Source organism: Eulemur rufifrons, chromosome 6 (assembly GCF_041146395.1).
Source record: "Eulemur rufifrons isolate Redbay chromosome 6, OSU_ERuf_1, whole genome shotgun sequence".
Taxonomy (NCBI): domain Eukaryota; kingdom Metazoa; phylum Chordata; class Mammalia; order Primates; family Lemuridae; genus Eulemur; species Eulemur rufifrons.
Genome location: NC_090988.1, coordinates 98,182,333 through 98,205,162, shown reverse-complemented (window position 1 = coordinate 98,205,162; position 22,830 = coordinate 98,182,333). Strand labels below are relative to the sequence as shown.

General features: G+C 50.5%; 1 protein-coding gene and 1 non-coding gene across 9 annotated transcripts in view; one reads left to right on the top strand and one right to left on the bottom strand.

Moving 5' to 3' along the window:
- The window catches only part of MARK2 (microtubule affinity regulating kinase 2), a 56,526-nt gene that overhangs the window by 26,368 nt on the left and 7,328 nt on the right, over positions 1-22,830 (top strand). For 5 of the 8 annotated variants that reach the window (XM_069471690.1, XM_069471688.1, XM_069471687.1 and 2 more), the window contains exons 2-14: positions 14,077-14,256; positions 14,498-14,551; positions 17,295-17,343; positions 17,678-17,743; positions 17,827-17,897; positions 18,115-18,171; positions 18,878-19,114; positions 19,568-19,687; positions 19,794-19,893; positions 19,970-20,082; positions 21,061-21,193; positions 21,469-21,647; positions 22,378-22,475. In XM_069471690.1, the coding sequence (XP_069327791.1) occupies positions 14,077-14,256; positions 14,498-14,551; positions 17,295-17,343; positions 17,678-17,743; positions 17,827-17,897; positions 18,115-18,171; positions 18,878-19,114; positions 19,568-19,687; positions 19,794-19,893; positions 19,970-20,082; positions 21,061-21,193; positions 21,469-21,647; positions 22,378-22,475 (1,457 nt within the window). Of the gene's footprint in view, positions 1-8,386; positions 8,816-14,076; positions 14,257-14,497; positions 14,552-17,294; positions 17,344-17,677; positions 17,744-17,826; positions 17,898-18,114; positions 18,172-18,877; positions 19,115-19,567; positions 19,688-19,793; positions 19,894-19,969; positions 20,083-21,060; positions 21,194-21,465; positions 21,648-22,377; positions 22,476-22,830 lie in introns of those variants that run through there. The other 3 variants (XM_069471689.1, XM_069471682.1, XM_069471686.1) reach the window with 2 other exon arrangements.
- On the bottom strand, positions 11,952-12,057 carry LOC138385540 (U6 spliceosomal RNA). The gene has a single exon (XR_011233772.1). It is a non-coding gene; the product is annotated as a U6 spliceosomal RNA (small nuclear RNA).

Genomic DNA, 22,830 nt, shown 5'->3' with positions numbered 1-22,830 from the left:
GATGACTTTTGACTGCAGCGCTCTCCTAGGCCAGTTTGAAAAGATCCATCTCTTTCTGGAGTTGCAGAACAATTGTGGTGAGCTTTGGGTAAAGAAGTTTGAGCTGTATCTTCTGGCAACCTACAGAATAAGCTGGGAAAGCATATGGATTTATACAAATAATAACTAGCACATCGCCCGGCATTGTTCTAAATGCTTTGGACAGTATTGGATATTTGGTAATTTCTGATTTTACACCTTCTGTTTTCAAGACTTTAGACAGAGACCCTTTTGTGTCTGTGGGGTTCTTTGCCCTGGGTGGTTAGCATGGACTAGGTGGAGCAGTGGAATGGGTGGCAAAGGCCTGCAGCTGCCCAGCAAAATTCTTCTTGCAGGTGTCCTGGGTGGGTTTCTTCTTCAGGTCTGTGCTTACGCCACCATGCCTATTGCAATTAGAGCTACACTTCAGGATTTGTCTGTGTGGGGGGTCTGTACTGCCCTTGCAGCCGTCCTTTTTCTCTGCCCTCTGAGTGAATTCAGAGGTGGAGAACTACTGACTTGGCTGCTTGCCTCCTTCAAAATAACCAGCAGTCTGTGTAATAGTACATCTAACAATGCCTGAACACGGCCCCCTTCCTCCCAACACCACCTGTTAATTGGTGGCTCTGGTTCCTGAGGGCTTCCACCAGCACATGAGCTAATCTATACCGAAGAACGCTGTACCCAGGTCCACATCACAGAGATTAGAAATCTCAGAGCTCAGCTTTCCCTGCTGTCTTGGCCAGGGCTAAGCTGGCCCTTTTCTGGACCATTCTCTTCTCTTGGAAACCAGTACAATCAGACTCTCTTCCTAGGACTCTGAAAAGATGAATTAAGGATAAAAGGCACTTGTAATGGAAAATGGCTGTCATTTGGTTTGCCATACTCTCTGCTTCTAGGCTGAAGGTACAAACAGGTAGGACCCCTGGAGCAAGTTGTCATTGCTGTCAGTAAATGGAAAACAGTGTTTGGCTTCAAGGGGCACCCTAGGCCTACAGCCATAAGCTGACGTATTCTCAGTTTCACTGTAAAGCTTGTGCGTTCCAGCCTTCACCTAACTGCTGACAAATGAACCCTCCTCCATTTATCTGGCAAGCTAGCCAAGGCGCCTTCCCAGACCATAGCCACTTAGTAACAGGATCCAGCAGTCTCTGCCCTTGGCCCAGGGTTGAGACTGCAGTAGCAGCAGCAAGCCCAGTAAGGTAGCTGTGAGGCACACCCCCTGCTTCAATTGCCCAGTAGGGGAGATGGTTCTAAAGAGCATTTGCCGTGGTATGTCAGGGTACTGTTGCAGGTTCCCTTTTCTCTCTAGCTGGGAGTTTTCCTACCTGGTCTTCCTTAATTAGCCCTTCTCTCCAGTAAGGCAGTACTCACTCAAAACTCCTTTCCTTCAGCCCCAATCCTCATCTCCATCTGGGTTCTTATCTCCTCTCCTACCCAACCTTAAGCTCCAGCCACCGCATATGCTTTGAAGCCCTCTTGTTCAAGTCCTTGTTTCAAGCCCTCACCCAGAGCTTAAAGGTTAGGGAGCCCCAGTGCCTGCTGTCTGTGGTGCTGGAAGAGCAAAGATCTGTTCCTAGGTCCTAAGTTGAAACTCTAGGTTCATTTTTCCGTTCTGGACTATGGTTCAACTCAAGTATGGTTCATACATTACTTAAGGATACGATGGTGGGCCCTCATGGGCTGGCCTGAGAACATAACCACCACTTGTAACATGTTTCTATGGAAAAATAATTCCTTCTCACAGCAGAACAGAACCTTTGATAAGTTGGGGGTTTCTTTTGTTTTTTGAAACAGAGTCTTACTCTGTTGCCCCAGGTAGAGTGCAGTGGCGTCATCATAGCTCACTGCAACCTCAAACTCGTGGGCTCAAGCAATCCTGTCTTAGCCTCCCAAGTAGCTGGGACTACAGTTGCACACCACGACGCCCGGCTAATTTTTCTATTTTTTGTAGAGTTGGAGTCTTGCTCTTGGTCAGGCTGGTCTTGAACCCCCAAGCTCAAGCAATCCTCCTGCCTCGGCCTCCCTAAGTGCTAGGATTACAGGTGTGAGCCACTGCACCCAACCAAGTTGGGGGTTTCTTGACTAATACACTGTAACAGATTTTCATTTGCTTGTGTAAGTGTCTCTTTACTTTATAGTCATAGCACTATCACACAAGTAAGTTGTCCTTCTAGATGCCAAATGACAAAGACAAAAAAAAGCACCACCCTCCTCTTCCTACCCAGAAATATTCCTGGGGAGCTACACTCATGACAGGTTTGTCTGGGTTCTGCATTTCAGCAGATCTGATCTGTAGTTTGGTAGCCCCCGAAACAGGGTGCCTTCCCCATTCCATGACTCAGGCGCCCTCTCCGGCTAGGTAGGAGGAAGATAGCACCTCTGCCTGTCTGTCAGCAGGTGCAGCCCAGCGAGGATTTGCTTCTAAAAGAGCAGCCAGTTGGATTTTTAGTGGTCACTTAAGTGGAGCGGCCACGTTGCAGTCTGGCCTGGCAGGGACAGTTCTGAGGCAAGGGTGGCAGTGATGGCCTTGAGTAGTTTCTCTTATGCTCTGACCTCTGGCCATGGTGACTTCTGGAGCAGCAAACTATGTCCCAATGTTTTTTCTGACCCAGTGTTTTCTCCTCCTTCAACTCCCTCTTTGAAACTGCAGGAGTAGAAAAGCAGTATTTGCTCCACTTCCAGAGGAAGGTGCAGTGGAAAGAGGCACATCTTGTTCAGCACCTCCAGCAGTAGAGCTGGAACTGGATGGGACCCGGAAGGCCTGTTTCCCAGCCCAGGGCTGAACCTGCTCCTCAGTGACACAGATCCCTTAAAGGCATTTTTAAGGAAACTGCACTGGAAAGGGCAGAAACGAAGGGTTAAATCTGTACTCAGGTAGAAAGGCTGTTGCATAAATGCTGAGAGTTTTTTTGTTTTGTTTTGTTTTGTTTTAAGATCTCATGCTTCTTTTTTACTTTGTGTTGGCAAAAACCCCAGGAGAAGATGGGAGATTCTGGGAGGAGATGATTATGCCGGGTGAGTCAACTGAGCTCCCCAGCTGCCGTTTTTAGTTCCTTTGCTTTTCTGTAACAGGAGGCAGTTTGGGGAGGGTAGGGGGCAGGGTGGGAATGCTGATTTGTGCACAAGGACAGAAGGCAGGTATGTATGGGTGAGGTTTTTTGTGGGATTTTTTTTGGCACCCTAGGGTTGACAGGGCCTTATAGTCACTACATTGGTTCAAGCAAGAAATATTAAAGCAGAATTCTTAGTGTGGCAAACTGTAAATAAATGTCTCCTAGATTTTTAGTCACTGTCACGTCCCCAATCAGTTGCTCTTAGAAGAGCTCAGGTTGCATGCATTGTCACAGAAGGGTGTGATGGTTTTGATAGCAGAGCAGTGGAGGGACCGAATGTAGGGGGGCGGAGAGAACTGTCTTAAGTGGAAGGGCCAGGTGGTTGTCATGGGCTGAGGGGAGTTCAGAGGAGAGGGTTCCCCTTCTGGGATGAAAGGAAGACTTGGGCTTGATTCAGGGGAAGCAGGAGGGAGCAAGTGGGGTGGGTCCTGGTGGGCCCTGGCTGTGCCTGTGTTCTGAGCCTGTTTCCCATTTCACTTTGGTGACTACCTTCCAGCCATGCTTGGGAGAGAAGGGATTTTGTGACCTCCCGTCCACATGGATGTTGTCCGCAGAGTACACCGTATCAGTTGTGGGTCCCAGAGACTCTCACGAAGATGCCTCAGCACGTTTTCTTAGTTAGTTATTTGTACACATTTATTCATTCAGTACTTATTGAATACTGTGCTAGGTATTGTTCTGGGCCACGAATAAGGCAGACCAAAATCTCTCCCTTGTCATGTAGTCTAGTAGTAAGCACGGACAGTAACAACCAATTTCAAGGACACCAAGTGCCTTGAAAGAGGGGAAATTGGTCTTGTGGCAAAAGGTTTTGATCTCCCTTCCACTGCCCTTGTCTTACCTCCTGGGATTCTTACTTTAAGGATAAAAAAGTTGTACCTCCCTTATTCCGTTAATTATTTTCACATGGGCCAGCTAGGTGCGGGCACTGTTAGGCATTGAGGGCATATGAAGGTGAGCAAGACACTGTCTCTGACATCTCAGAGCATGAGGGAGTTAAGGTGTAAGGACACAAAGATGAATAAACAGCAGGAAATAGTAGGGCTGGGCACGGTGGCTCATGCCTGTAGTCCCAGCACTTTCCGAGGCTGAGGCAGGAGGATCACTTGAGGCCAGGAGTTTAAGACCATCCTTGGCAACATAGCAAGACCCTATCTCTAAAAGAATGAGAAAAATTAGCTGGGCATGGTGGTGCACACCTGTAGTCCCAGCTACTAGGGAGGCTGAGGTGGGAGCAGCACTTGAGTTCAGGAGTTCAAAGCTTCAGTGAGCTATAATTGCACCACTGCATTCCAGCCTTGTGACTGAGCAAGACCCTGTCTCTAAATAAATAAAATTAAGAAAAAGAAAAGAAATGAACAGTACAGATATAGTGTGAGTCCAGAGAAGGGAGCAACCACTCCCAGCTAAGATGGTGACTGGATTTGGGATAAACAAGGGATAAGAAGGTTTACTCACCTGGGTCACAAGAAGGCATATATGATAGGTGGGGTGCTTCCTTTTGGTGTGTGTGGACCTGGGTAGCTCTTCATACCACAGTTCTGACCCGTTCCCTACATGGCAGCAAGAGTGGTGGAGCTGTGATGTCACCGCAGGCCTAACTGCAGAGTGGTGCCCTTCGCTACCCTGCCGTACACAGCCTCCCAGTGCACAGCAGTGGAGCTGGGTATAGCAGCCCAGAGTCCAGAGAATGTGCTAAAAATATAAACTACTAGGTAAAGAAAATGAGGTTAGGAGGTGGCCCAGGCACCTTAGTTGCACTGATTAGTGTCCATCAACTCCACACAGTCCTCTGTAAAGTGAGCTAAACCTTTATGCTGCAGGCTGCCTTCTGCCTACCCCACCACCCCCATCCCCCAGAGCCCTGGGCTGCTGGCAGGCTGGCTCTCCTGTGATATGGAGGAACTTGTTGGTCTCCATGGTTACAGTAACCCACTGGTACGGGAGGAACCGCATGAAGTATGAGGCTGGCAGTGTGAGCTTCCCCCAGCCCTTGGCACCATGTGGTACTGGCATGTCAGCTGTTTCTTGGACCCTTTCTGGGAGGACAGAATTAAGGAACTGATAAGGAAGAGAAGAGCCCAGCAGGACCACTTTCACCCTCCTTTGGGCTACACAGAGGGCAGAGGTGTGCCTGCTTCTCATTCACCCACTCCTCTTGGCAGGATGGTTTTATGTTAGAAAAGAGGGTCCTCTTTGACAGCCCAGCCATGGCAGAAATTTGTCTTTGTTATAGGAGGACTACTAGGGTGGTGGGAATCAGTTTAGCTATCTGATACTTGCAGTCAAATTCTTAGGGAGTATAGTTCTTCCAAGGCCCGGAGAACTCTTTGAGATGAGAAATACAGATTCCTATTCAAAAGTAAAGAGAGATACTGGAAAACATCATCAAGGCATCACTGAGCACCAGGTACTAGGGCAAACACTGATGTGGATTTTCTCATTTAATCTTTGCTGTCATCCTATGAAGTGGGTACAGCTAGCATCCTCATGTTCCAAATGAGAAAACTGAGGTTTAGAGAAGTCACATAATCTTGCTAATGTTCAGCCAGCTAATAAGTAGCAAAAGTAGCAGAGAGACTATAGTAGGTTTTCTGTACAGCTTCCCTCTTGTAGGTTGCTGGAAGGCAGGAACCAGATTTCACCAAACGTTGCAACTGGAGCCAAGGCTCCGAAGGTAGGTGCTTTACAGAAGTTTGCTGAGGCATCGTAGCTGGACATTTAGAGACCAGACCCCAGTGAGCAGTTGTCAGGGATAAAGGATGCTGGAAGTCTCTGAAGCTCTGGTTACTTGATAGAAGCCACTGTTTTCAAGAAGACCCCAGCATTTCAGGTGGCTCTGAAGACAGGAGATTTGGGTCACACTCACTGCACGTGGCCTCCAGGCATGAAGGGGAGTGAGCTGGAGTGGCTCCCTGTTCTCATCTCTCACTCCATGTCAGTTCTTGGCTGCTAGTTCCCAGGTAGGCTCTGGCTTCTGCTGAGGTGGCTCTGAGGCCTGCGGGCTCCCTTTGCAGCCCGTGCTGCAGTACTGGTGTCCCTGACTTGGGCTGAGGGTTGTAGCTCAGAGAGCTAACGGGCAGCAAACCCCCTTGTTTTGGGCTTTGTGCTTAAGTTGCACGCTCTGCTGGTGTCTTTTGCCAGGGAGGCTCCTACTCTGGCTGGAAAAAGAGAGCAGCCCTTTGACGGCCCAATTTCCTCTGCCACCGGATGTTAAGGGAACATGGGTGCTCCCCAGGTTGAGGCCATCACGGTTAATTTTGGGGGTGGGGGCATCCAGCCTCCACACTGGCAAGTGCTTACCACGGTTTTATAAGCTCTCTCTTACCCTGAACGTTCCTATGGTTTATTGACTCTTGGCAGGTGACAGTGACAATTGCTCAGGATCAAAGGATGCAAAGAAGGTTCCGGGAAGCAGTGAAGGAGGAAGGGTTTAAAAACTAGGGACTTGCCACAGCCATGTGACTTTTTATCAAGTCCTACCCTGTCCCCAGCCTTTCTGTTTGAGGTCAGTGCTTGGTACTTCCTCAGTTTACAAAACCCCTTACCGTCTCCCACAAATAGGATTGAGGAAATAATCCTCCTGTCACACTGCAAAGCCCTGGGGACTGGAAAAATGAACTGTCTGAGCCTGCTCTAGCTTCTGAGTCTGCCAGTTAGTGAAGGGACAGGTGGTCCCAGCCAAGCCTGAGTCCAGGATCCAGAATAAACCATGACCTCTTCTGCTGAGATCAGGGCCCGCTTTGGGGAGGGACGGGAGAAGGAGGGATTGCTGTGGGACCACCTGGGTAGGCCTTTACAACAGCACTCTGCCACTGGCCTGAATCCAACACTGTCGTCCTAGGCTCAGTCTTCCTTCCCGAATCTTCATCTCTTCTCCCTCCTCGCCTATAGAGGGAGAGCCCAGGGCGTATCTTCTTTTTGGGACAAATGAGAGCAGATCAGGCACCAGAAGGGTTGCTGAGAAACTGGACGGGGAGCCTGACCATCAGGAGGAGCAGAGTGCTGAGGGGGTGGGAAAGCCCTGGCTCCAGGGCCAGCTGGAGAGGGCCCACTGAGAGGCTGTGGGACCTTGGGCAAGTCTCGAAAATTTTCAGTGCCAATTTCTCATTGGCAAGTGGGGACACTACGTGGCTCATAGGTCTGTGTATGGAGAAAACAAAGCGTTAAGTGCTGGACATCCATAGTATCAGAAATGTTGACTGTTGCCCAGGGCTCACATGTAAGGCAGGCATTGCTTGGCTGTGCCGAGTGGCGTGGTCTCCCAGGGTATGTGCTTAGGTGCTGTGAGGGCCCAGGGGAAGCTCTGCCCTGCCCTAGAGAGGACTTTGTTGTCTGCCAACATGAGTTCTTCAGAGTTGCCAAATGGGAAAGCTTCTACCCTAGAGTTGTGGGATGAATGAGAAATAGAGCTGAGAGTCACAAGAAGGGCTGTGGCCAGGACACAGACAGGGGTCAGTGGTCTGGAAGGACAGCTTTCTCGCGACAAGAGACAGCCAACTTGCCCTGTCCTCCCCACGTGCCCAGATAGTGGGGGCTTTGTAGGAAGAAGGAATGAGGAATCCCAGGCCCTTGGACTTCCTAGAGACAGCCGTGTTGTTTTGGGGCAAGGCGGGTGGTGGTGGCTGAAGACTTGGAGGTGAGTGGGAATATAGGATAAACTTCCAGAAGCAGGGCTGGAAGGGACTTAGAAGGGACATTTGGATTGTTCCTCAGCCTTTGAACAAAATCTAGGATTAAACATCTCACTCTTTACCAGTGATAAAGGCTCTTTAGGCCTCTAGACCTCTAGGAGGCTTCACAGGGTCCTGAACTCCCTGAAGTGTTGTCCAAAATGTTTTGTGTCTAAATGGAATGCACGTTTTCCTAAGGTTAAGTGCTGCTTTTTTAGGAAGTAGGTCCATCTGCCACTGGCAGCTTGCTGGTTTCTGCTCACCCCCTCCCCCCTTTGTTACTGAGGGGGTGGTTCGCTGGTCTTTGTCAGGGCTGCCACTCTGGGTCAGCACATCTGAGTCACACGTATTCCTCCTCAGCCCTATTGAGGCCTTGTTAGAGTGATCTGCCCCTACCCAGGTCCCACCTGCTGCAGGTGAGATGATGGAGTTTTATGACAGCCGGGCTGCGGTGAGTCTCCTCACCCTCTTGCCAGCTGTTACCCAGCAAAGCACCTTGGGGAGGGTGGGGCAGCCCACTTCCGGGGAGAGGGGGAGGGGAGGGGAGAAGGAAGTTGATCTAAACCTGCCTCTTTCTCTCTCTGTCTCCCTTCCTGCCCCATTCCCCTCCTGCCCCTCTCCTCCCACCTTGCTCCTGGTGTAGTGTCCTGGAACTGTGCGCACTTCCTGACCACCAGGCCTTGGCCCTCGAGAAGCCGCAGGGCTTTGTCCCTGTTGCTCTCCTTGCCAAACCCCGTCTCTCTTCTGCTAGTGGTGGTTTCGGTTGCAACATAGCCCAGGTTCCCAGGCAGGAACCGCTCGGCCTGGCTGCTTCGCTACTTTTCACTGAGGAGGTGGTGGAAGGTGTCGCCTGCTCCGGCTGAGTAAGGGTGGCTGGCTGAGCCGCAGCCCCCGCCCTGGGCCTGGCTCTTCCCGGCCTCTGTACTTTGCCCTCGCTGCCCGACAGGTTCTGCCGTGGGCTCTGCTGAATGGAAGTCGCTGGTAGTCCTTGCCCCTTTCTCCAGCCGGGTATGTTGTCCCCTTTTTACTCTGGGAGTGCCCTCTCCTCTCTCCTCCCTCCCACCTCAAACATAGGATCTTTAAAGAGTCGCTGAATGGAGCCAGGGACCAGCACAGTGTAGTAAATCCTCGGGAAGGGTGTCCAGATGTGGAAGAGGCATTGACTAGGGAGGGAAGAGTATCCCCGGGCCGAGTCGGCAGGCTCAACAAGCAGTAAGACGGGTCAGGGGAGGCAGCTGTGAGCAGAGAGAGACTCTGCTACCATGGGGGGAGCCTGGGATCTGGGGCCATCACCCAGGGCTAGTGCCAGGGACGCTTTTCTTCCCTCACTCCACAGTGCCTGCTTACTGGCCAGGGAGTACCTGCCTGTCACCCCTCCTGGCTCAGCCCCTTCTCAGCCCCCAGGGAGCCTCAGGACACAAGGCCAGCCCTGAATGCAGAGCCCCAAAGCAGGAGTTTCTCTTGGGGAGAACTGTTGGTAGAAGCCTCCAGCATTAGGACAGGGGGCCCTGCCTACCTGAGTCAGCTCTGGGCCTCTCAGGGTGGAGGCAGTCTTCCGGGCGCACCTGGCAACACGCCTAGGCCAAGTTCTGAGATCCCAGGCTGAAGGGCCCTGGCAGACCCAGTGGATATAAAACTTTGCTTTTCTTTTATCCTCCATGTCCTGCCTTGTCTCCCACCTCTTGACCCTGGACCCCAAAGCTGTTTCCGCCCTACCTCTGAATCAGACCTGCTTAGTAACCTGCTTTGTCTGCCATTTGGTCTCAAATGCTGCCTTACAGAGTGACTGCCTTATTCTTTCATGGCTGCTTGAGAGCCATGGGGGCTACTTGAACAGAGTTTCTCAGTCCTTTGGGCCCTGCTAGAGCTTTGGGAATCCTGGTGTTCCACATCTTACCATGAGCAGGGAGGATAGAGGGAAGGGCATGACTTTTGCCGGGTCCTATTGGCCTGGCAGGGCAGCCTGGTCCATAGCTCACCACCCTGTTGGTGAGACCCAGGGCCTGGCCAGAACTGTGGAAGGAAAACTCTCTCCATGATAGCCACCCCTCTTACCTCCTCTTCATCCTTCAGGGAAACAGTCAGGTGAAGAAGTTGACTCACTTGGGAAGCATTTTCTACTGGGGACTTTCTCCTTTCAGTATTCCCTTTCTCTGCTTGCTTCCAGTGGCTCTCCTCCTTGCCACGTCCCGCCTCCCTTGTGTGGGAAACATAGGACCCAGTGGGGTGGGGGTAAGGGAAGGACTGAGCACTTTGAGTCCTGAGAATTGAGTGGTTCAGTCCTGGAAAGAAAATTGGTGACTTTTGGAACAGATGATCAAAGAGCAAATGACAGTGCTCCCTGCTTCTCTGGGTCCTGAACAGGAAGAACCACCTCCATTTCACTGTCCTGGGTACCCCACTTGGGGCCAACCTTTCACAGCCGCCTTGTCTGAGGTCCTGGCTCCCCATCTTTCGTCTTATGAAGGCTGGAGGTACTGGCGGCATTTCACCAGGTCTAGAGGGCAGTGGACACTCAACCTGGACCCCTCTCCAGCTGGAGAAGGCCTCAGCATCTCTTGTCAGCCTCCAGCTGGACTACAGCCAGCACAGTGGGGCTCAACATAGATGCAGCAGGTTGTGGACAAGGCTTCTGGCTTCTCACACAGTAGTGTTTGGGAACATAATGGTTGCTCTTTATTGAGCATTGGATAAAGCATTTTACGTGTGTTCTTTCATATACCTGTGTGAAGTAGGGAATATTTATTGCTACTTTGCAGATCAGGAAACTGAAGCTAGCGGGTGGGGAAGCCAGGACTTGAACCTAGCTCTGCCGGACTGTAGAGCTCCTCGGCGCCCACAAGACTACTGTGTGGCACAGTAGTCCCATGTCGGGAACCCCCGACATGGGTCATCTTTCAGGTGGTTCTCCTTCCCCCTTTGTAATAATCTCTCCTCCCTCTTAAGATGATGTTGATAATAATAAAGTTAATATGTGTTGAGTAAGTCGCAGGTTAGGGTTTGTCTCTGGCATCTGTACTCTAAATTTTAACCAGAAAGGAAGAGAGTGAATGACAGAGTCTCACTTGTGGTTGTCGGTTGTGGATGCTCCTTGAAGTCCAGCATGCAGCCAAGCCAGGCGGGGAATGCTGTCCTGCTGTGCCACACAGACCAGCCCCTGGGGCCGCCAAGACAGATGGGTAGAGCAGAGCTCAAGATGGGCCTGGGATGCCCAGATTAGGCTTCAGAGGGGTAAAGGGCCCAAATCTACAGGTAAACGCTAAGTCCCTATTTTGGATTTTGAAGACTTGGAGACTGTCAAACTCTTGCTGCCTTTGGCTTGTATCCTCAGAGAAGAGGGGAGTGACAAGAAACTTAGAAGGTGAATTAGAGGTTGCCAAGGAAACTTTCCCACCCATCTTCCTTTCGTGGGAGTTGGGGCAGAAGAAGGTTTTCCCTGTTCATAGCCCCTTAGGCAGGCTGGCAGGGTGGGAGGCAGTCTAGCAGCACTTTCAGGGCAGAAGGGGCTGAGAAGTAAGCCATGGAAGCCAGGCCTTCAAGACCCCACTGGGTGAGGCTCAGGGTGCCCTTCAGGTGACTGACCCAATCAGGTACCAGCAGGGCCCAGAAATGTTCTTCTCTCCAAGGGATGTGAACCCTAGAGTTCCTATGGGAGGGGAAAAAAGCCTGTGTTCCAAAGTCTACTTGTTTAGCAAATGCTGTTTGAGGACCAGCCAGGCTTAGGTGAGCTGCAGGGTATGCGGAAAACAGGTCCAGAGAGCTCTGTGGGCTGCAGGGGGCAGGCATAAGGTCTGGGGGCTTCATGGGGAAGTGAAAGTTGCTGAGGATGTGTAGAAGAGATAATGTTCCCTAAAGGGCACAGGTGGTCAAAGGTACTTTTCTAGGATATCAGGAGCCTCCCCCTTCAGAGTCTGCCGGATGCATGGGATCTTTCTTTCTCTGATGTCCAACCCCATGTGCTTCTGGGATCTAAGTCAAACAGCTCACCAAAAAAACAGCCTGTAGCTCCTATGCAGAGGACCTACGTTGACACGATGAGGAAGGGGGAAAGTCAGAATCAGGATCCTGTGCTTACTTGTTGCTGCTGCTGTTGTTTCTGCCTGAAAAACATCTAGTTAAGCAAGCAAGCTTCTTATTTATTTATTTTTATATGGAACACTTCATGAATTTTCATGTCATCTTTGAGCAAGGGCCATGCTAATCTTCTCTGTATGGTTCCTATTTTAGTATGTGTGCTGCCGACTGAGCACGCAAGCAAGCTTCTTGCCAAGGAACCCTGGACAGTTCCTTGGGTAGTAGCAAGTCATTCTTTTTCTCTGTGGTTTTGAGGGCTTCACTTACAGCCAACAGGGGCCATGAAAGGAAGGATTTGACTCACACTCCTAGTCACCCTGCCACCCTCCAGACTCTCTCCTTGGGTTTCCAAGGCAGCTCTGGATGGTTCTGAGATGAGGGTCTGGCCACAGCTTTGTCACACAGTGCTGGAGCAGTGGTACCAGGTGTTCTTTGAGAGAGGCAAATCAGGACTTTACAAAGGAGTTAGAGCAGACTGTCTCTTGACAGTTTTATTGAGAGATAATTCACATACCATACAATATAATCCACCCATTTAAAGTGTAAATTGAGTGGCTTTTAGTAAATTCACACAGTTATGTATCTTTCACCACAATCAATTTTAGAACATTTTCATTATCCTAGAAAGAAAACCCATACCCCTTAGTTGTCACCCTCAATCCTCACCCCCACCCCCTCAGCCCTAGTCAGTCAGCTAATCTACTTCCGATCTCTATAGAGTTGCCTGATCTGGGCATTTCCTATAAATGGAATCATACAAGAATGTGGTCCTTTGTGACTGGCTTTGTTTACTTAATATATTTTCAAGGTTCTTCCACGTCGTAGCATATGTCAATACTTCATTTCTTTTCATTGCCAACTAATATTCCACGGATATACCACACTGGTTTATCCGTTCATCAGTTGATGGACATTTGAGTTGTTTCCACTTTTTGGCCATTATGGATCATGCTGCTGTGAACATTGGTGTACAAGTTTTTGTGTGGACGTGTTTTCCTTTCCGTTGGATATGTACCTAGGAGTGGAATTGCTGGCTCACATAGTCACTCTGTGTTTAGCACTTTGAGAAATGTATGAGTCTTCACGTAGACGTACATCTTTGTCTAGGCCATAATCTTTTTGTATAGGCTAAGTATCCCTTATCTGAAAATCTGAAATCCAAAATGCTCCAAAATCCAGAACTTTTTGAGCACCCATGTGATGCCACAAGTGAAAAATTCCACACCAGACTTCATGGGACAAAGGCAGTCAAAACTTTGTTTCATGCACAAAATTGTTAAAAATAATATATAAAATTACCTCTAGGCTATGTGTATAAAAAAGATGTGTATGAAACAAATGAATTTCATGTTTTGATTTGGGTCTCCTTCCTGAAATATTTCATTATATATATGCCAATATTTCCAAATCCGGAACACTTCTGATCCCAAGCATTTTGGATAAGGGATACTCCACCTATATTATGTTCACATTCCTGTTTGGTGCCGATTATTGTAGCTACTTCCTCACACCCTTATTTGCACTGTGGGGTATCTAAGGAGGGCAGAGCAGGGCAGATTGCTGCCTTGCTCAGACCCAATGGTCCAGTTCATTTATAGTGCAAGTATATGTTGAACAGAGGACATAAGCCAGTCTGTGTAGGTGCTGGGATGTATCTGAGTAAAGGTTATATGCATGCCTTCACGGGCTTCCCCTCTCATTGGGATAGACAACAAATAAATGTAAAGCGACAAATAATAAAGGTTCATGTAAAATGTTGGGTGGAGATGAGGGCTTTGAGGTGGTTCTGGCCATGTTGCTCTTGCGACTTTGAGATGTAGCCTTCTTGTAGTGTGGACAGGCAGCAAGGAGGGCAGTAGGGACCTGGATCTTCCACCTGTGGTAGAGGAGCTATTGCATTGCTAGTGGTGGGTCGGGGAGCTATTGATGGAACAGCTCTGCTCTTAGGCTCCAATGCCTGCAGAATTTTGGCACTGGACCTTAACTTATGCTGTGCTCTTTTGGAGTGAAGATTGCCTGTCATCTCATGCCCTTTTCCTCTTCTTCTCTTGCCTTATGATTCTTCACTTGCCTACCAGCCCCCTGGAGTCTGCCCCTGCACCACCAGCCTCATACATTTTCTGCAAAGAGCTGAGGGCAAGGGTTTAGGGAACTGGAAGGGCAGCATGTAAAGGTGTGTCTGTTTCCACCTACAGCCCACCTTGGGACACCTTGATTCCAAGCCCAGCAGTAAATCCAACATGCTGCGGGGCCGCAACTCAGCCACTTCTGCTGATGAGCAGCCCCATATTGGCAACTACCGGCTCCTCAAGACCATTGGCAAGGGCAACTTTGCCAAGGTGAAGTTGGCCCGGCACATCCTGACTGGGAAAGAGGTGAGCGCTGGGGCTAGGGACATGGCAGCACCTCCCAACCCCATTGACACTCCAGCAGGTAGTGGTGGGATTACTACTGCAGCTAACCTTTTGTGTAGCAGGCAGAGAAGAGATCTGAGCATGTAAGGGTGCTAAGAGCAGTGGGATGAAAAGGAGTAGGAATGCAAAGGAGGACTGGATTCCAGTCCTGGGTGTAGCCTGGCCAAAGAGGTGATCTTGGGCTTTTTTGTCTCATGTTCAGGTAGCTGTGAAGATCATTGACAAGACTCAACTGAACTCCTCCAGCCTTCAGAAAGTAAGCATACCAGCACGTCCTGTCCCTTTCTGTACCTCTTTTCAGGGGTCAGTGATCTACTGACCCCATTTGGACGTTCTCTTGAATTCCTAGTTTAAAATCCCTGACCTTTCCACTGTCCGCACCACCCATTCCCATGGTTCTCTGACCTTGAGGGCTTTGGTTGGATTCCCTGTGGTGACAACTCCTGGGTGGGCTTCCTGGCCACAGACACTGGCTCTTCTGAAGTCTTTCTGCCCATTCCCAGCCACTTGGTCTACCTGTCTGACCTACTTCCTGCATCCTGTTATCTTCTGGCTTGTGGCCAGCCCTACGCAAAAACACTTGTCTGTAGCCATTGCTAGAAACACAAGCAGCTTCTCCAAGATCTGGAATGATCCAGAGGAGTGGCTCTAGAAGTACAGGGGTAAGAGGAGGCAGGAAAACTGCCACTGGTTCTGTGCTAGCTACATTTTAGAGAATAAGTATGGAAGACTGGAGTTCTTAGAAACTGAACTCCAGTTCTAGTTCTCTGACATGTGTACAGATTAATGACAGGTTCCCCAGGTATCCTTCTTACCTCTAGGCTCCCCTTGGCTAGAGGTCACGAAGATACTTACATATGGTTTTTGCTAGATGAGGTTGAAATTTTCCTTTCCTCCTTGTTTAACAGTGGGAAGCTAAGGTCTTCCGTAGGTGGTAGGAGGAACCCCCCAGGTAGGAACACATAGTTTCTCAGCCCAAGACACTATGAAAGGCTGGTAGGCATGAGAAAAGAAAGGGAAAGTTTCTTTCGCAGAAAGGGGACAGTTTGCCAGTGGCTGGTGATTGTGAAACTGGAAACTCTTTGCCTACTGTCCTCATCCTGGGCTGCAGCAGTTAGGGAAAGAGGAAGGCTCCTATCTGGCTCCCAAAAAGCTGCCCCTGTTCAGGTCAGTCAGATTTCCTTCATGCCCTCATGGTCCATCTGACCCTTGCTCAAATATTCTGACAAAGGCCTCGTTCTTTTCATCTTTTGGCAGATTGAATTTTTGTTTTCACGGTACATTGTGGTAGTTGAGTCAGGGAGGGCGTGACTCCATGCGGACAGAGTCAGATACAGTGATACTGCAAGGCTTAGGATGAGGGATTCTTACTGAGGGAGGTGCTCATGGAATCGGAGTAGATGGATTGAGTTTCCCTGACATGCTAACAACCAGAACCAAGATATTTCCTAATTTTTGTTCCCCCTGAGATCCCCTCAAGGGTTCTTTGGTTCAGCAGAAACATTGCTGTCCTCACCAGGGCGTCCCTGTTGGAGCTTTCCAGGAGGAAGGGAAAGAGGGCTGCTCTTGATATGCCAGCTCCAACCCTACAGAAGTAGAGGTCAGCATGGGGCGGGCCATTCCGCCTTTGGAGCAGTCTAGCTCCATAATAATCACCAGAGTCTACCAAGCCATCTTATTCCCTACCTCTTTTTCTCCCTACTTCTTCCTGACTGTCGGGAAGGCACCAGCATCAGACAAATAATAGCCATTTTAAAAGCCTTTTAACACACTTTGTTACCAAGGCCAGTCTGATCCTGGCCAAATCATGCTGTTTAAATTTAATCCCAGCAATGACCCCTAAGGGACTAACATTGAAGAAACCAGCCCCCTCAGGGTTCCAGATGAGTCCAGAAAACTCCAAGCTCTCCCAGGAGAATGCCACTTCCAGGCCAAGTGGGCACCCTTAGGGGAAGAGCCCTGGCAGCTGCCTCTGGGCCCCATTTCACTGCTGCTCCTCATTATTGCCCCTGAGGTGGTGTCTGGAACTTTTTGCCTCTTCATCCAGAATAACTGTTGGGACAGAGCTAAGAAAGCAAGAAGAACCTGGGTCCTAACAGAGGTGCCAAGGTCAGAGCTGGGTTTCTGAAGATTGGAAAACCTGTTCTTTTCCTTTCCAGCTCATGAGAACTCTGGGACATCATTATAGAAAAAAAAATGTATTCACTTTATTCCATAAACTATATCCTGAATTAGGGCTCTGCCCCCCCCAAAACAACCACCAACACCTCTGTTCTTTGTGCAAGTGGTGAGGCCTGGAAGTTACAAAACCCCTACCTCCCGTTCTCTGGCCCCCGCAGAGGGGAAGGAGTTCATTTTCTGTCATCTTTCTTTATGGAAATGTATGGTTTGGAGCCCCTGATTTTGTTTCACAAAGAGAGCGTGAGTGTGTGGAGGTGGATTGATTAAAATTGGCATCAGCTATATATAGCAGTGGCTTCTTCTGTCACCACACTGGAAGCCCAGGAGGGAAAGGCCTATCCCTAGTGCAGAGCCCTCTGACTTCTGTAAATCAGAAAATGATGGGGTCCCCCTTCAGAACTGCACCACCCCTACACACAGACCAAGCTGGGGCGTTTTGTCACTGAACTAAAGCAACCGCTGAGGTCTTGAATATTCATGTACATGGGCGCACAGTCCCTCCTGCAGAGGCACCCAACCAAAACCTGAATGCTGTTTTGGGGTAGGATTTGGTAGACACAGCAGAGGGCATGGCTGGCTCTCCAGATGCCGAGGCTGGGGTGGAGCCCAGCTCTCCTCCAGCTCCTCTGCTTCTCAGCCATGGGAGGGCCGTGGATGACCTGGACACCTGCCCTATTTCTTTTTGCTGCCTGGTTTTGGTTTTGTTTTGTTTTGTTTTTATTTTTCTGGAAGAAGAATCCTAGCAGGGGCTTTGTTTTGGAAGGACCTGAGAGGGGAACAAGTTGAACAAGCATGACCCCTGGTATTTTATTTTCCAGCTCTTCCGTGAAGTAAGAATAATGAAGGTTTTGAATCATCCCAACATAGGTGAGAACTAGTTGTCATTCCTTTCTTCTTCCCCCACAGCAAGGCTCCACTTTGCACCGTGTAGTCCTCCCTGAGGCACATTGCCTTCTGGAGTCTGGAGTCTTCTAGGAAGTCAAGGATGCCCTGGGGAAGCTCGGCTCAAAATCCAGCTCTGCCTCTGGCACACTGGGCTGTCCTTAGTAGTTTGGCTGGTATGAGAGGAACTTGTCCTTGGGAGGGGAAAACGTGAAAGTGGCAGGAGGACTTTCATCCCTAGGATGTCTCCGGACATGTTGGGGCTCAGTATGTGACCCCGCTACTTCTCTGACTCAAGGCCTGGCCTTTTCTCTTGTAGTTAAGTTATTTGAAGTGATCGAGACTGAGAAAACACTTTACCTTGTCATGGAATACGCTAGTGGCGGTAGGTGTGGGATTGGCCCTTCCCATCATGCCCCACTTCTCCCAACCCCAGCTGTGACCAAGACCCCGCCCTGTCTCTTGCAGGAGAAGTGTTTGATTACCTAGTGGCTCATGGCAGGATGAAAGAAAAAGAGGCTAGAGCCAAATTCCGCCAGGTGGGTGTGACTCCCTCCATGGGGTCTGGGCCTGACTTCTGCCTTTTGGGATTGGCATGCAAGGAGGAGCCACCCGTCTGTAAGTGGCCTTTGGAGAGTACTTTGGGCTTTGCTTATCTATGTGGCAGCTTAGAACTAGATCATGGAATTACTGCTCCGCCAGCCCCCTTGGCCCACTCTCAGGTGCCCTGGGCTAACCCTTCTTCCTTCCTTTCAGATAGTGTCTGCTGTGCAGTACTGTCACCAGAAGTTTATTGTTCATAGAGACTTAAAGGTAAGGGACACTGTTATCTCCCATGCCTTTGAGTGGGGGCTGGTTTGTTCCTCCTCCCTTCTCCATGACATAACCATTGGTAACCATCAGGCCCTGAGTGTTCAAGGAAATGCCACCCTTTCAGTTTTTTTTAGATGAACAGGAAGCCCTTAGGGCTGCTTCTGATATGGGCCTTGTGGCTGAACCTGGGATCCCATTCCAGCCAGCAGGCAGGAGGTCTCTGCCATTTTACCTCTTAGCACATCACCTTTTGGTGCTGCCAGGTGGGACAGGAGCACTCTGGACTTTTCTGGTGCTTCAGGCAGCCCGGCAGCTGATGGAGGGAAGAGTGTTGACTGTTCCACAGCTGTATCACAGCTGCTTTGCAGGCGTGCATGCATACGCCATCTCTGTCACTGAGAGATTTGAGTTTGAGGATGCTGATAAGTCTCTTGGCCACAGTCCTCACAGACATGACCGTGATTAACCTGGACCTGATGCTTGAAGCTTTGTACAGCTCACCGGGTGGCAGACCCCAGCCCTCCTGTGGCTGCCTCCCTCCTGCCCAGCCTATTCATCCTGATTAAAGCCCTCTCCTGGAGAGTGGAGAAAGTTCCAGGACCGAAGATGACTTCCCATTTGTTCTCCCATTCCCCTCAGCTCCTTCCTGCCCAGTGCCTTACTATGGTCCACTTGGTTCCCTAACATTTTCCATCTTACCTCCCAGGCTGAAAACCTGCTCTTGGATGCTGACATGAACATCAAGATTGCAGACTTTGGCTTCAGCAACGAGTTCACCTTTGGGAACAAGCTGGACACCTTCTGTGGCAGTCCCCCTTATGCTGCCCCAGAACTCTTCCAGGGGAAAAAATACGATGGCCCCGAGGTGGATGTGTGGAGCCTAGGAGTTATCCTCTATACACTGGTCAGCGGATCCCTGCCTTTTGATGGACAGAACCTCAAGGTGGAGTGAAGCGCAGGCCTAGATCATTTTTATTACTTCTCATTACCCCTCTTGGCCTCTGTCTTAGCCCTGAGCTCCCGCCTTTACCACCTGCCTACATTTTGTCCCAAGCCAACGCATAAAAGCAGGGCATGCTGAAGTGGCCGCAGGTGAAAGACCTTCCATCCCCGGGAATGAGTGACCTCAGTTTCTTTCTCGAGAGTTGGGAGAAAGTGCATGTGTGTATGTGTGTTCACCACCCCCGACCAAGGCCTCGGACAGGTCAAGTTGTAGGGTCAAGGGTGTTTGCCCTCACTGCCTTTCTGGTGAAGTATCTCATCTTGTCCTGGGCTGTCTGCCTTCTACCATATTTCATATATTTCATTTATATCTGCTTGGCCAGTCTTAGGATGTTAGGTTTCTTCTCTTGGCCTCAGGATGATTTAAATTTTCTAACCCTGGATCCTCCTACAGGAGCTTCGGGAGCGGGTACTGAGGGGAAAGTACCGTATTCCATTCTACATGTCCACGGACTGTGAAAACCTGCTTAAGAAGTTTCTCATTCTTAATCCCAGCAAGAGAGGCACTTTAGAGGTGAGCAGCCTACAGCCCAGCTAACTGAAGGTCCTGGGGTCCCCACAGAAACCTCCAAGCTGAGTTTCCTCCCCCTCTGCCCTTTTCCCTTCCCTGTGCTCCCCAGCAAATCATGAAAGATCGATGGATGAATGTGGGTCACGAAGATGATGAACTAAAGCCTTACGTGGAGCCACTCCCTGACTACAAGGACCCCCGGCGGACAGGTGAGGCTGTGCCGGGCGGTGAGGTTGAGCCTGCCTGGGAGTCCAGACTAGTCTTCACCATGTCCTCCCTTTGCAGAGTTGATGGTGTCCATGGGTTACACACGGGAAGAGATCCAGGATTCGCTGGTGGGCCAGAGGTACAACGAGGTGATGGCCACCTACCTGCTCCTGGGCTACAAGAGCTCCGAGGTGTGTGCTCCCTGCTCCATTCCCTGACCTTGCCAGCCTCGCTGTTAGTAGCACCCCATGCTTCTAGCACGTGCTGGGAGCAGAAGCTCATCTCTAAGTAGGCATGCTCTCTGCTAACCAATTTTAAGCCTCAGCTTTGGTGTCTAAGGTCCTCTGGCCTGTTCACTGGTCTCCATCAGTGAATGAATAAGAAAGCTGGTGGGGTCTGGGACTGGGTCTGGGTGTTGATACAGGTGAGTTAATCTGGCTCAGTCTGTGTTGATTAGATCGGTCCAGGTCGTCCAGCTGGCAGTTCTGTATTGATCTTTGTGTCGCTCTCTGTATCTGGAAGTGTACATTTCTGGGTTTGTGTGTTGGGGGGGTGTCTCTGTGTCCTACAGGGAGCTTAAGTGTATGTGTTACTTCTGCCTGAGTGTATGTGTCTGCATACATGTATGTCCATCCTCCCATCTGTGGATCTGGAGGCTTTGTGATTATTCTTCTGCCCATTTGGGTTTTGTTCACCATCTGTGTATCCCCACATGAACTCACAGCCTCTCCACTCCCCGCCACCGCCCCACTCAGAGGTGGTGACTGTCCTCTCTTGGTTCTCACCTTAGCCTGCGCAAGAAATGTCTGGTGACACTTAGGGTGGGCCCATGTTACTCTGTGTTGACAGGGGTGGGTTCTGAGTCTGAACATATGTTCTTGTATGTAGTGTGTATCTGGATGTGTGGGCCTGAGTATCCCTCTCTAAGGGCAGGGTGTCTTTTTGGGAGGCATATTTGGCTGTTTGTCAGTGTCTTGTGTCAGGGCATGTATGTCTTCAGGGCAAAGGGGGACTACGTTTAGGTGTGTATTGGCCTCGTGGGTAGATGTCTCGTGTGATCCTGGGGAGTGTGCGTGTCAGGACAGGATGGTATATGTAAGTGTGTCCATCCGTAGGGATCTCTGTGTGACTTCTGCCCTTCCTTGAAACTGTGTTTCCTGTTCTTGCAGCTGGAAGGTGACACCATCACCTTGAAGCCCCGGCCTTCAGCTGATCTGACCAATAGCAGTGCCCCATCCCCATCCCACAAGGTACAGCGCAGCGTCTCGGCCAACCCCAAGCAGCGGCGCTTCAGTGACCAGGGTAAATGTTTTTGGGAATTGCATGTCGAGGACTCACCCCTCTCCAGAGAGGTAATAGGTTCTCTGGAGGGCTTTGGGTGATACAGCTGAGTTTCAGTCCTGGTTCAGCCACTTTTCAGTGGCATGGCTGTGGGCAGACCGCTTACCTTCCCTCATCTTCTGTTGGATGGGGTTTGCTGGGTTGCCAGCCAGATCGTAGGCGAGTGCCGTGTGTGGGGTGGGCACTCAGCGGACCCCTTGGCCTTACCCATTCCCACCATCCCTCTGGCCTAGTAGCTGGTCCTGCCATTCCCACCTCCAATTCCTACTCTAAGAAGACACAGAGTAACAACGCAGAAAATAAGCGGCCTGAGGAGGACCGGGAATCAGGGCGGAAGGCCAGCAGTACAGCCAAGGTGCCTGCCAGCCCCCTGCCCAGCATGGAGAGGAAGAAGACCACCCCCACCCCCTCCACGGTGAGCCACACCCCCATCCGCTCCTCTCCCTCCTTTTTGCAGTGGGGCCTGCCCTCTCCAGACAGTTCTTTTCTTAATCCTAACCCTGTTCCCTGCACTGTAGACAGCCTAGCCCCCAGGACTGAAAGCAAAATCCTTTCTTTAACCCAGCAATCCCCAACCTTTTGGGCACCAAGGACCAGTTTCATGAAAGACAGTTTTTCCACAGGGTGGGGAGGAGGGGTGGTTTCAGGATGATTCAAGTGCATTACATTTATTGTGCAGTCAGACCTCCCTGCTAATGATAATGTGTATTGGCAGCTGCTCGCCAGCACTAGCATCACTGCCTCAGCTTCACCTCCCATCATCAGGCATTAGATTCTCATAAGGAGAGCAACATAGATCCCTCACATGCAGTTTACAGTAGGGTTCGTGCTCCTGTGAGAACCTAATGCTGTCGCTGATCTGGCAGGAGGTGGAGCTTATGCAGGGATGTGAGCGATGGGGAGCGGCTGTAAATACAGATGAAGCTGCACTCGCTCACCCCACCCCCCACTCCCTGCTCACCTCCTGCTGTGCGGCCCAGTTCCTAACAGGCCTCACGGCCTGCGGGTTGGGGGCCCAGCATTAACCTACCCCTGTCTGCTTAAGGTGGTAGGTTGGGGGGAAGCCTGTTCCATGAACCCGGGAAGAGCACCTAACTGTAGAACACTTTGCTTTTCTGATCCAACTCTTGCCCTTTATTCCACAGAACAGCGTCCTCTCCACAAGCACAAATCGAAGCAGGAATTCCCCTCTTTTGGAGAGGGCCAGCCTCGGCCAGGCCTCCATTCAGAATGGCAAAGACAGGTGAGTGGCCTGGGACTGCCTGCCACGCTCCCCAGGAGCCACCTCTCCAGGGTGATGTCTGTCAGCAGCACTGTCTCCTGTCCCCACCAGCGCATTGCTCCCTGCTCCCTGGAGTTCCGTCCTGGCTCTGTCCAGTCCAGCTTTCTACCTTTCCCACCCCTATTCCACGCCATCTCCTCCTTCCCATCCTCCTTTGACTGCTGCTTGCACTTTGCCGAGAGAGGGGCCCTCCGTGACCATCTCAGCTGCCTGCTTGCTTCTTGACGGCAGCCAGGGCACGGCAGCTGCCCTTCTCCAGGCATCAGTGCCGAAGGCCTTGTTTTGAAGGCCCCAGCTCAGGGCAGAACCAAGAGAT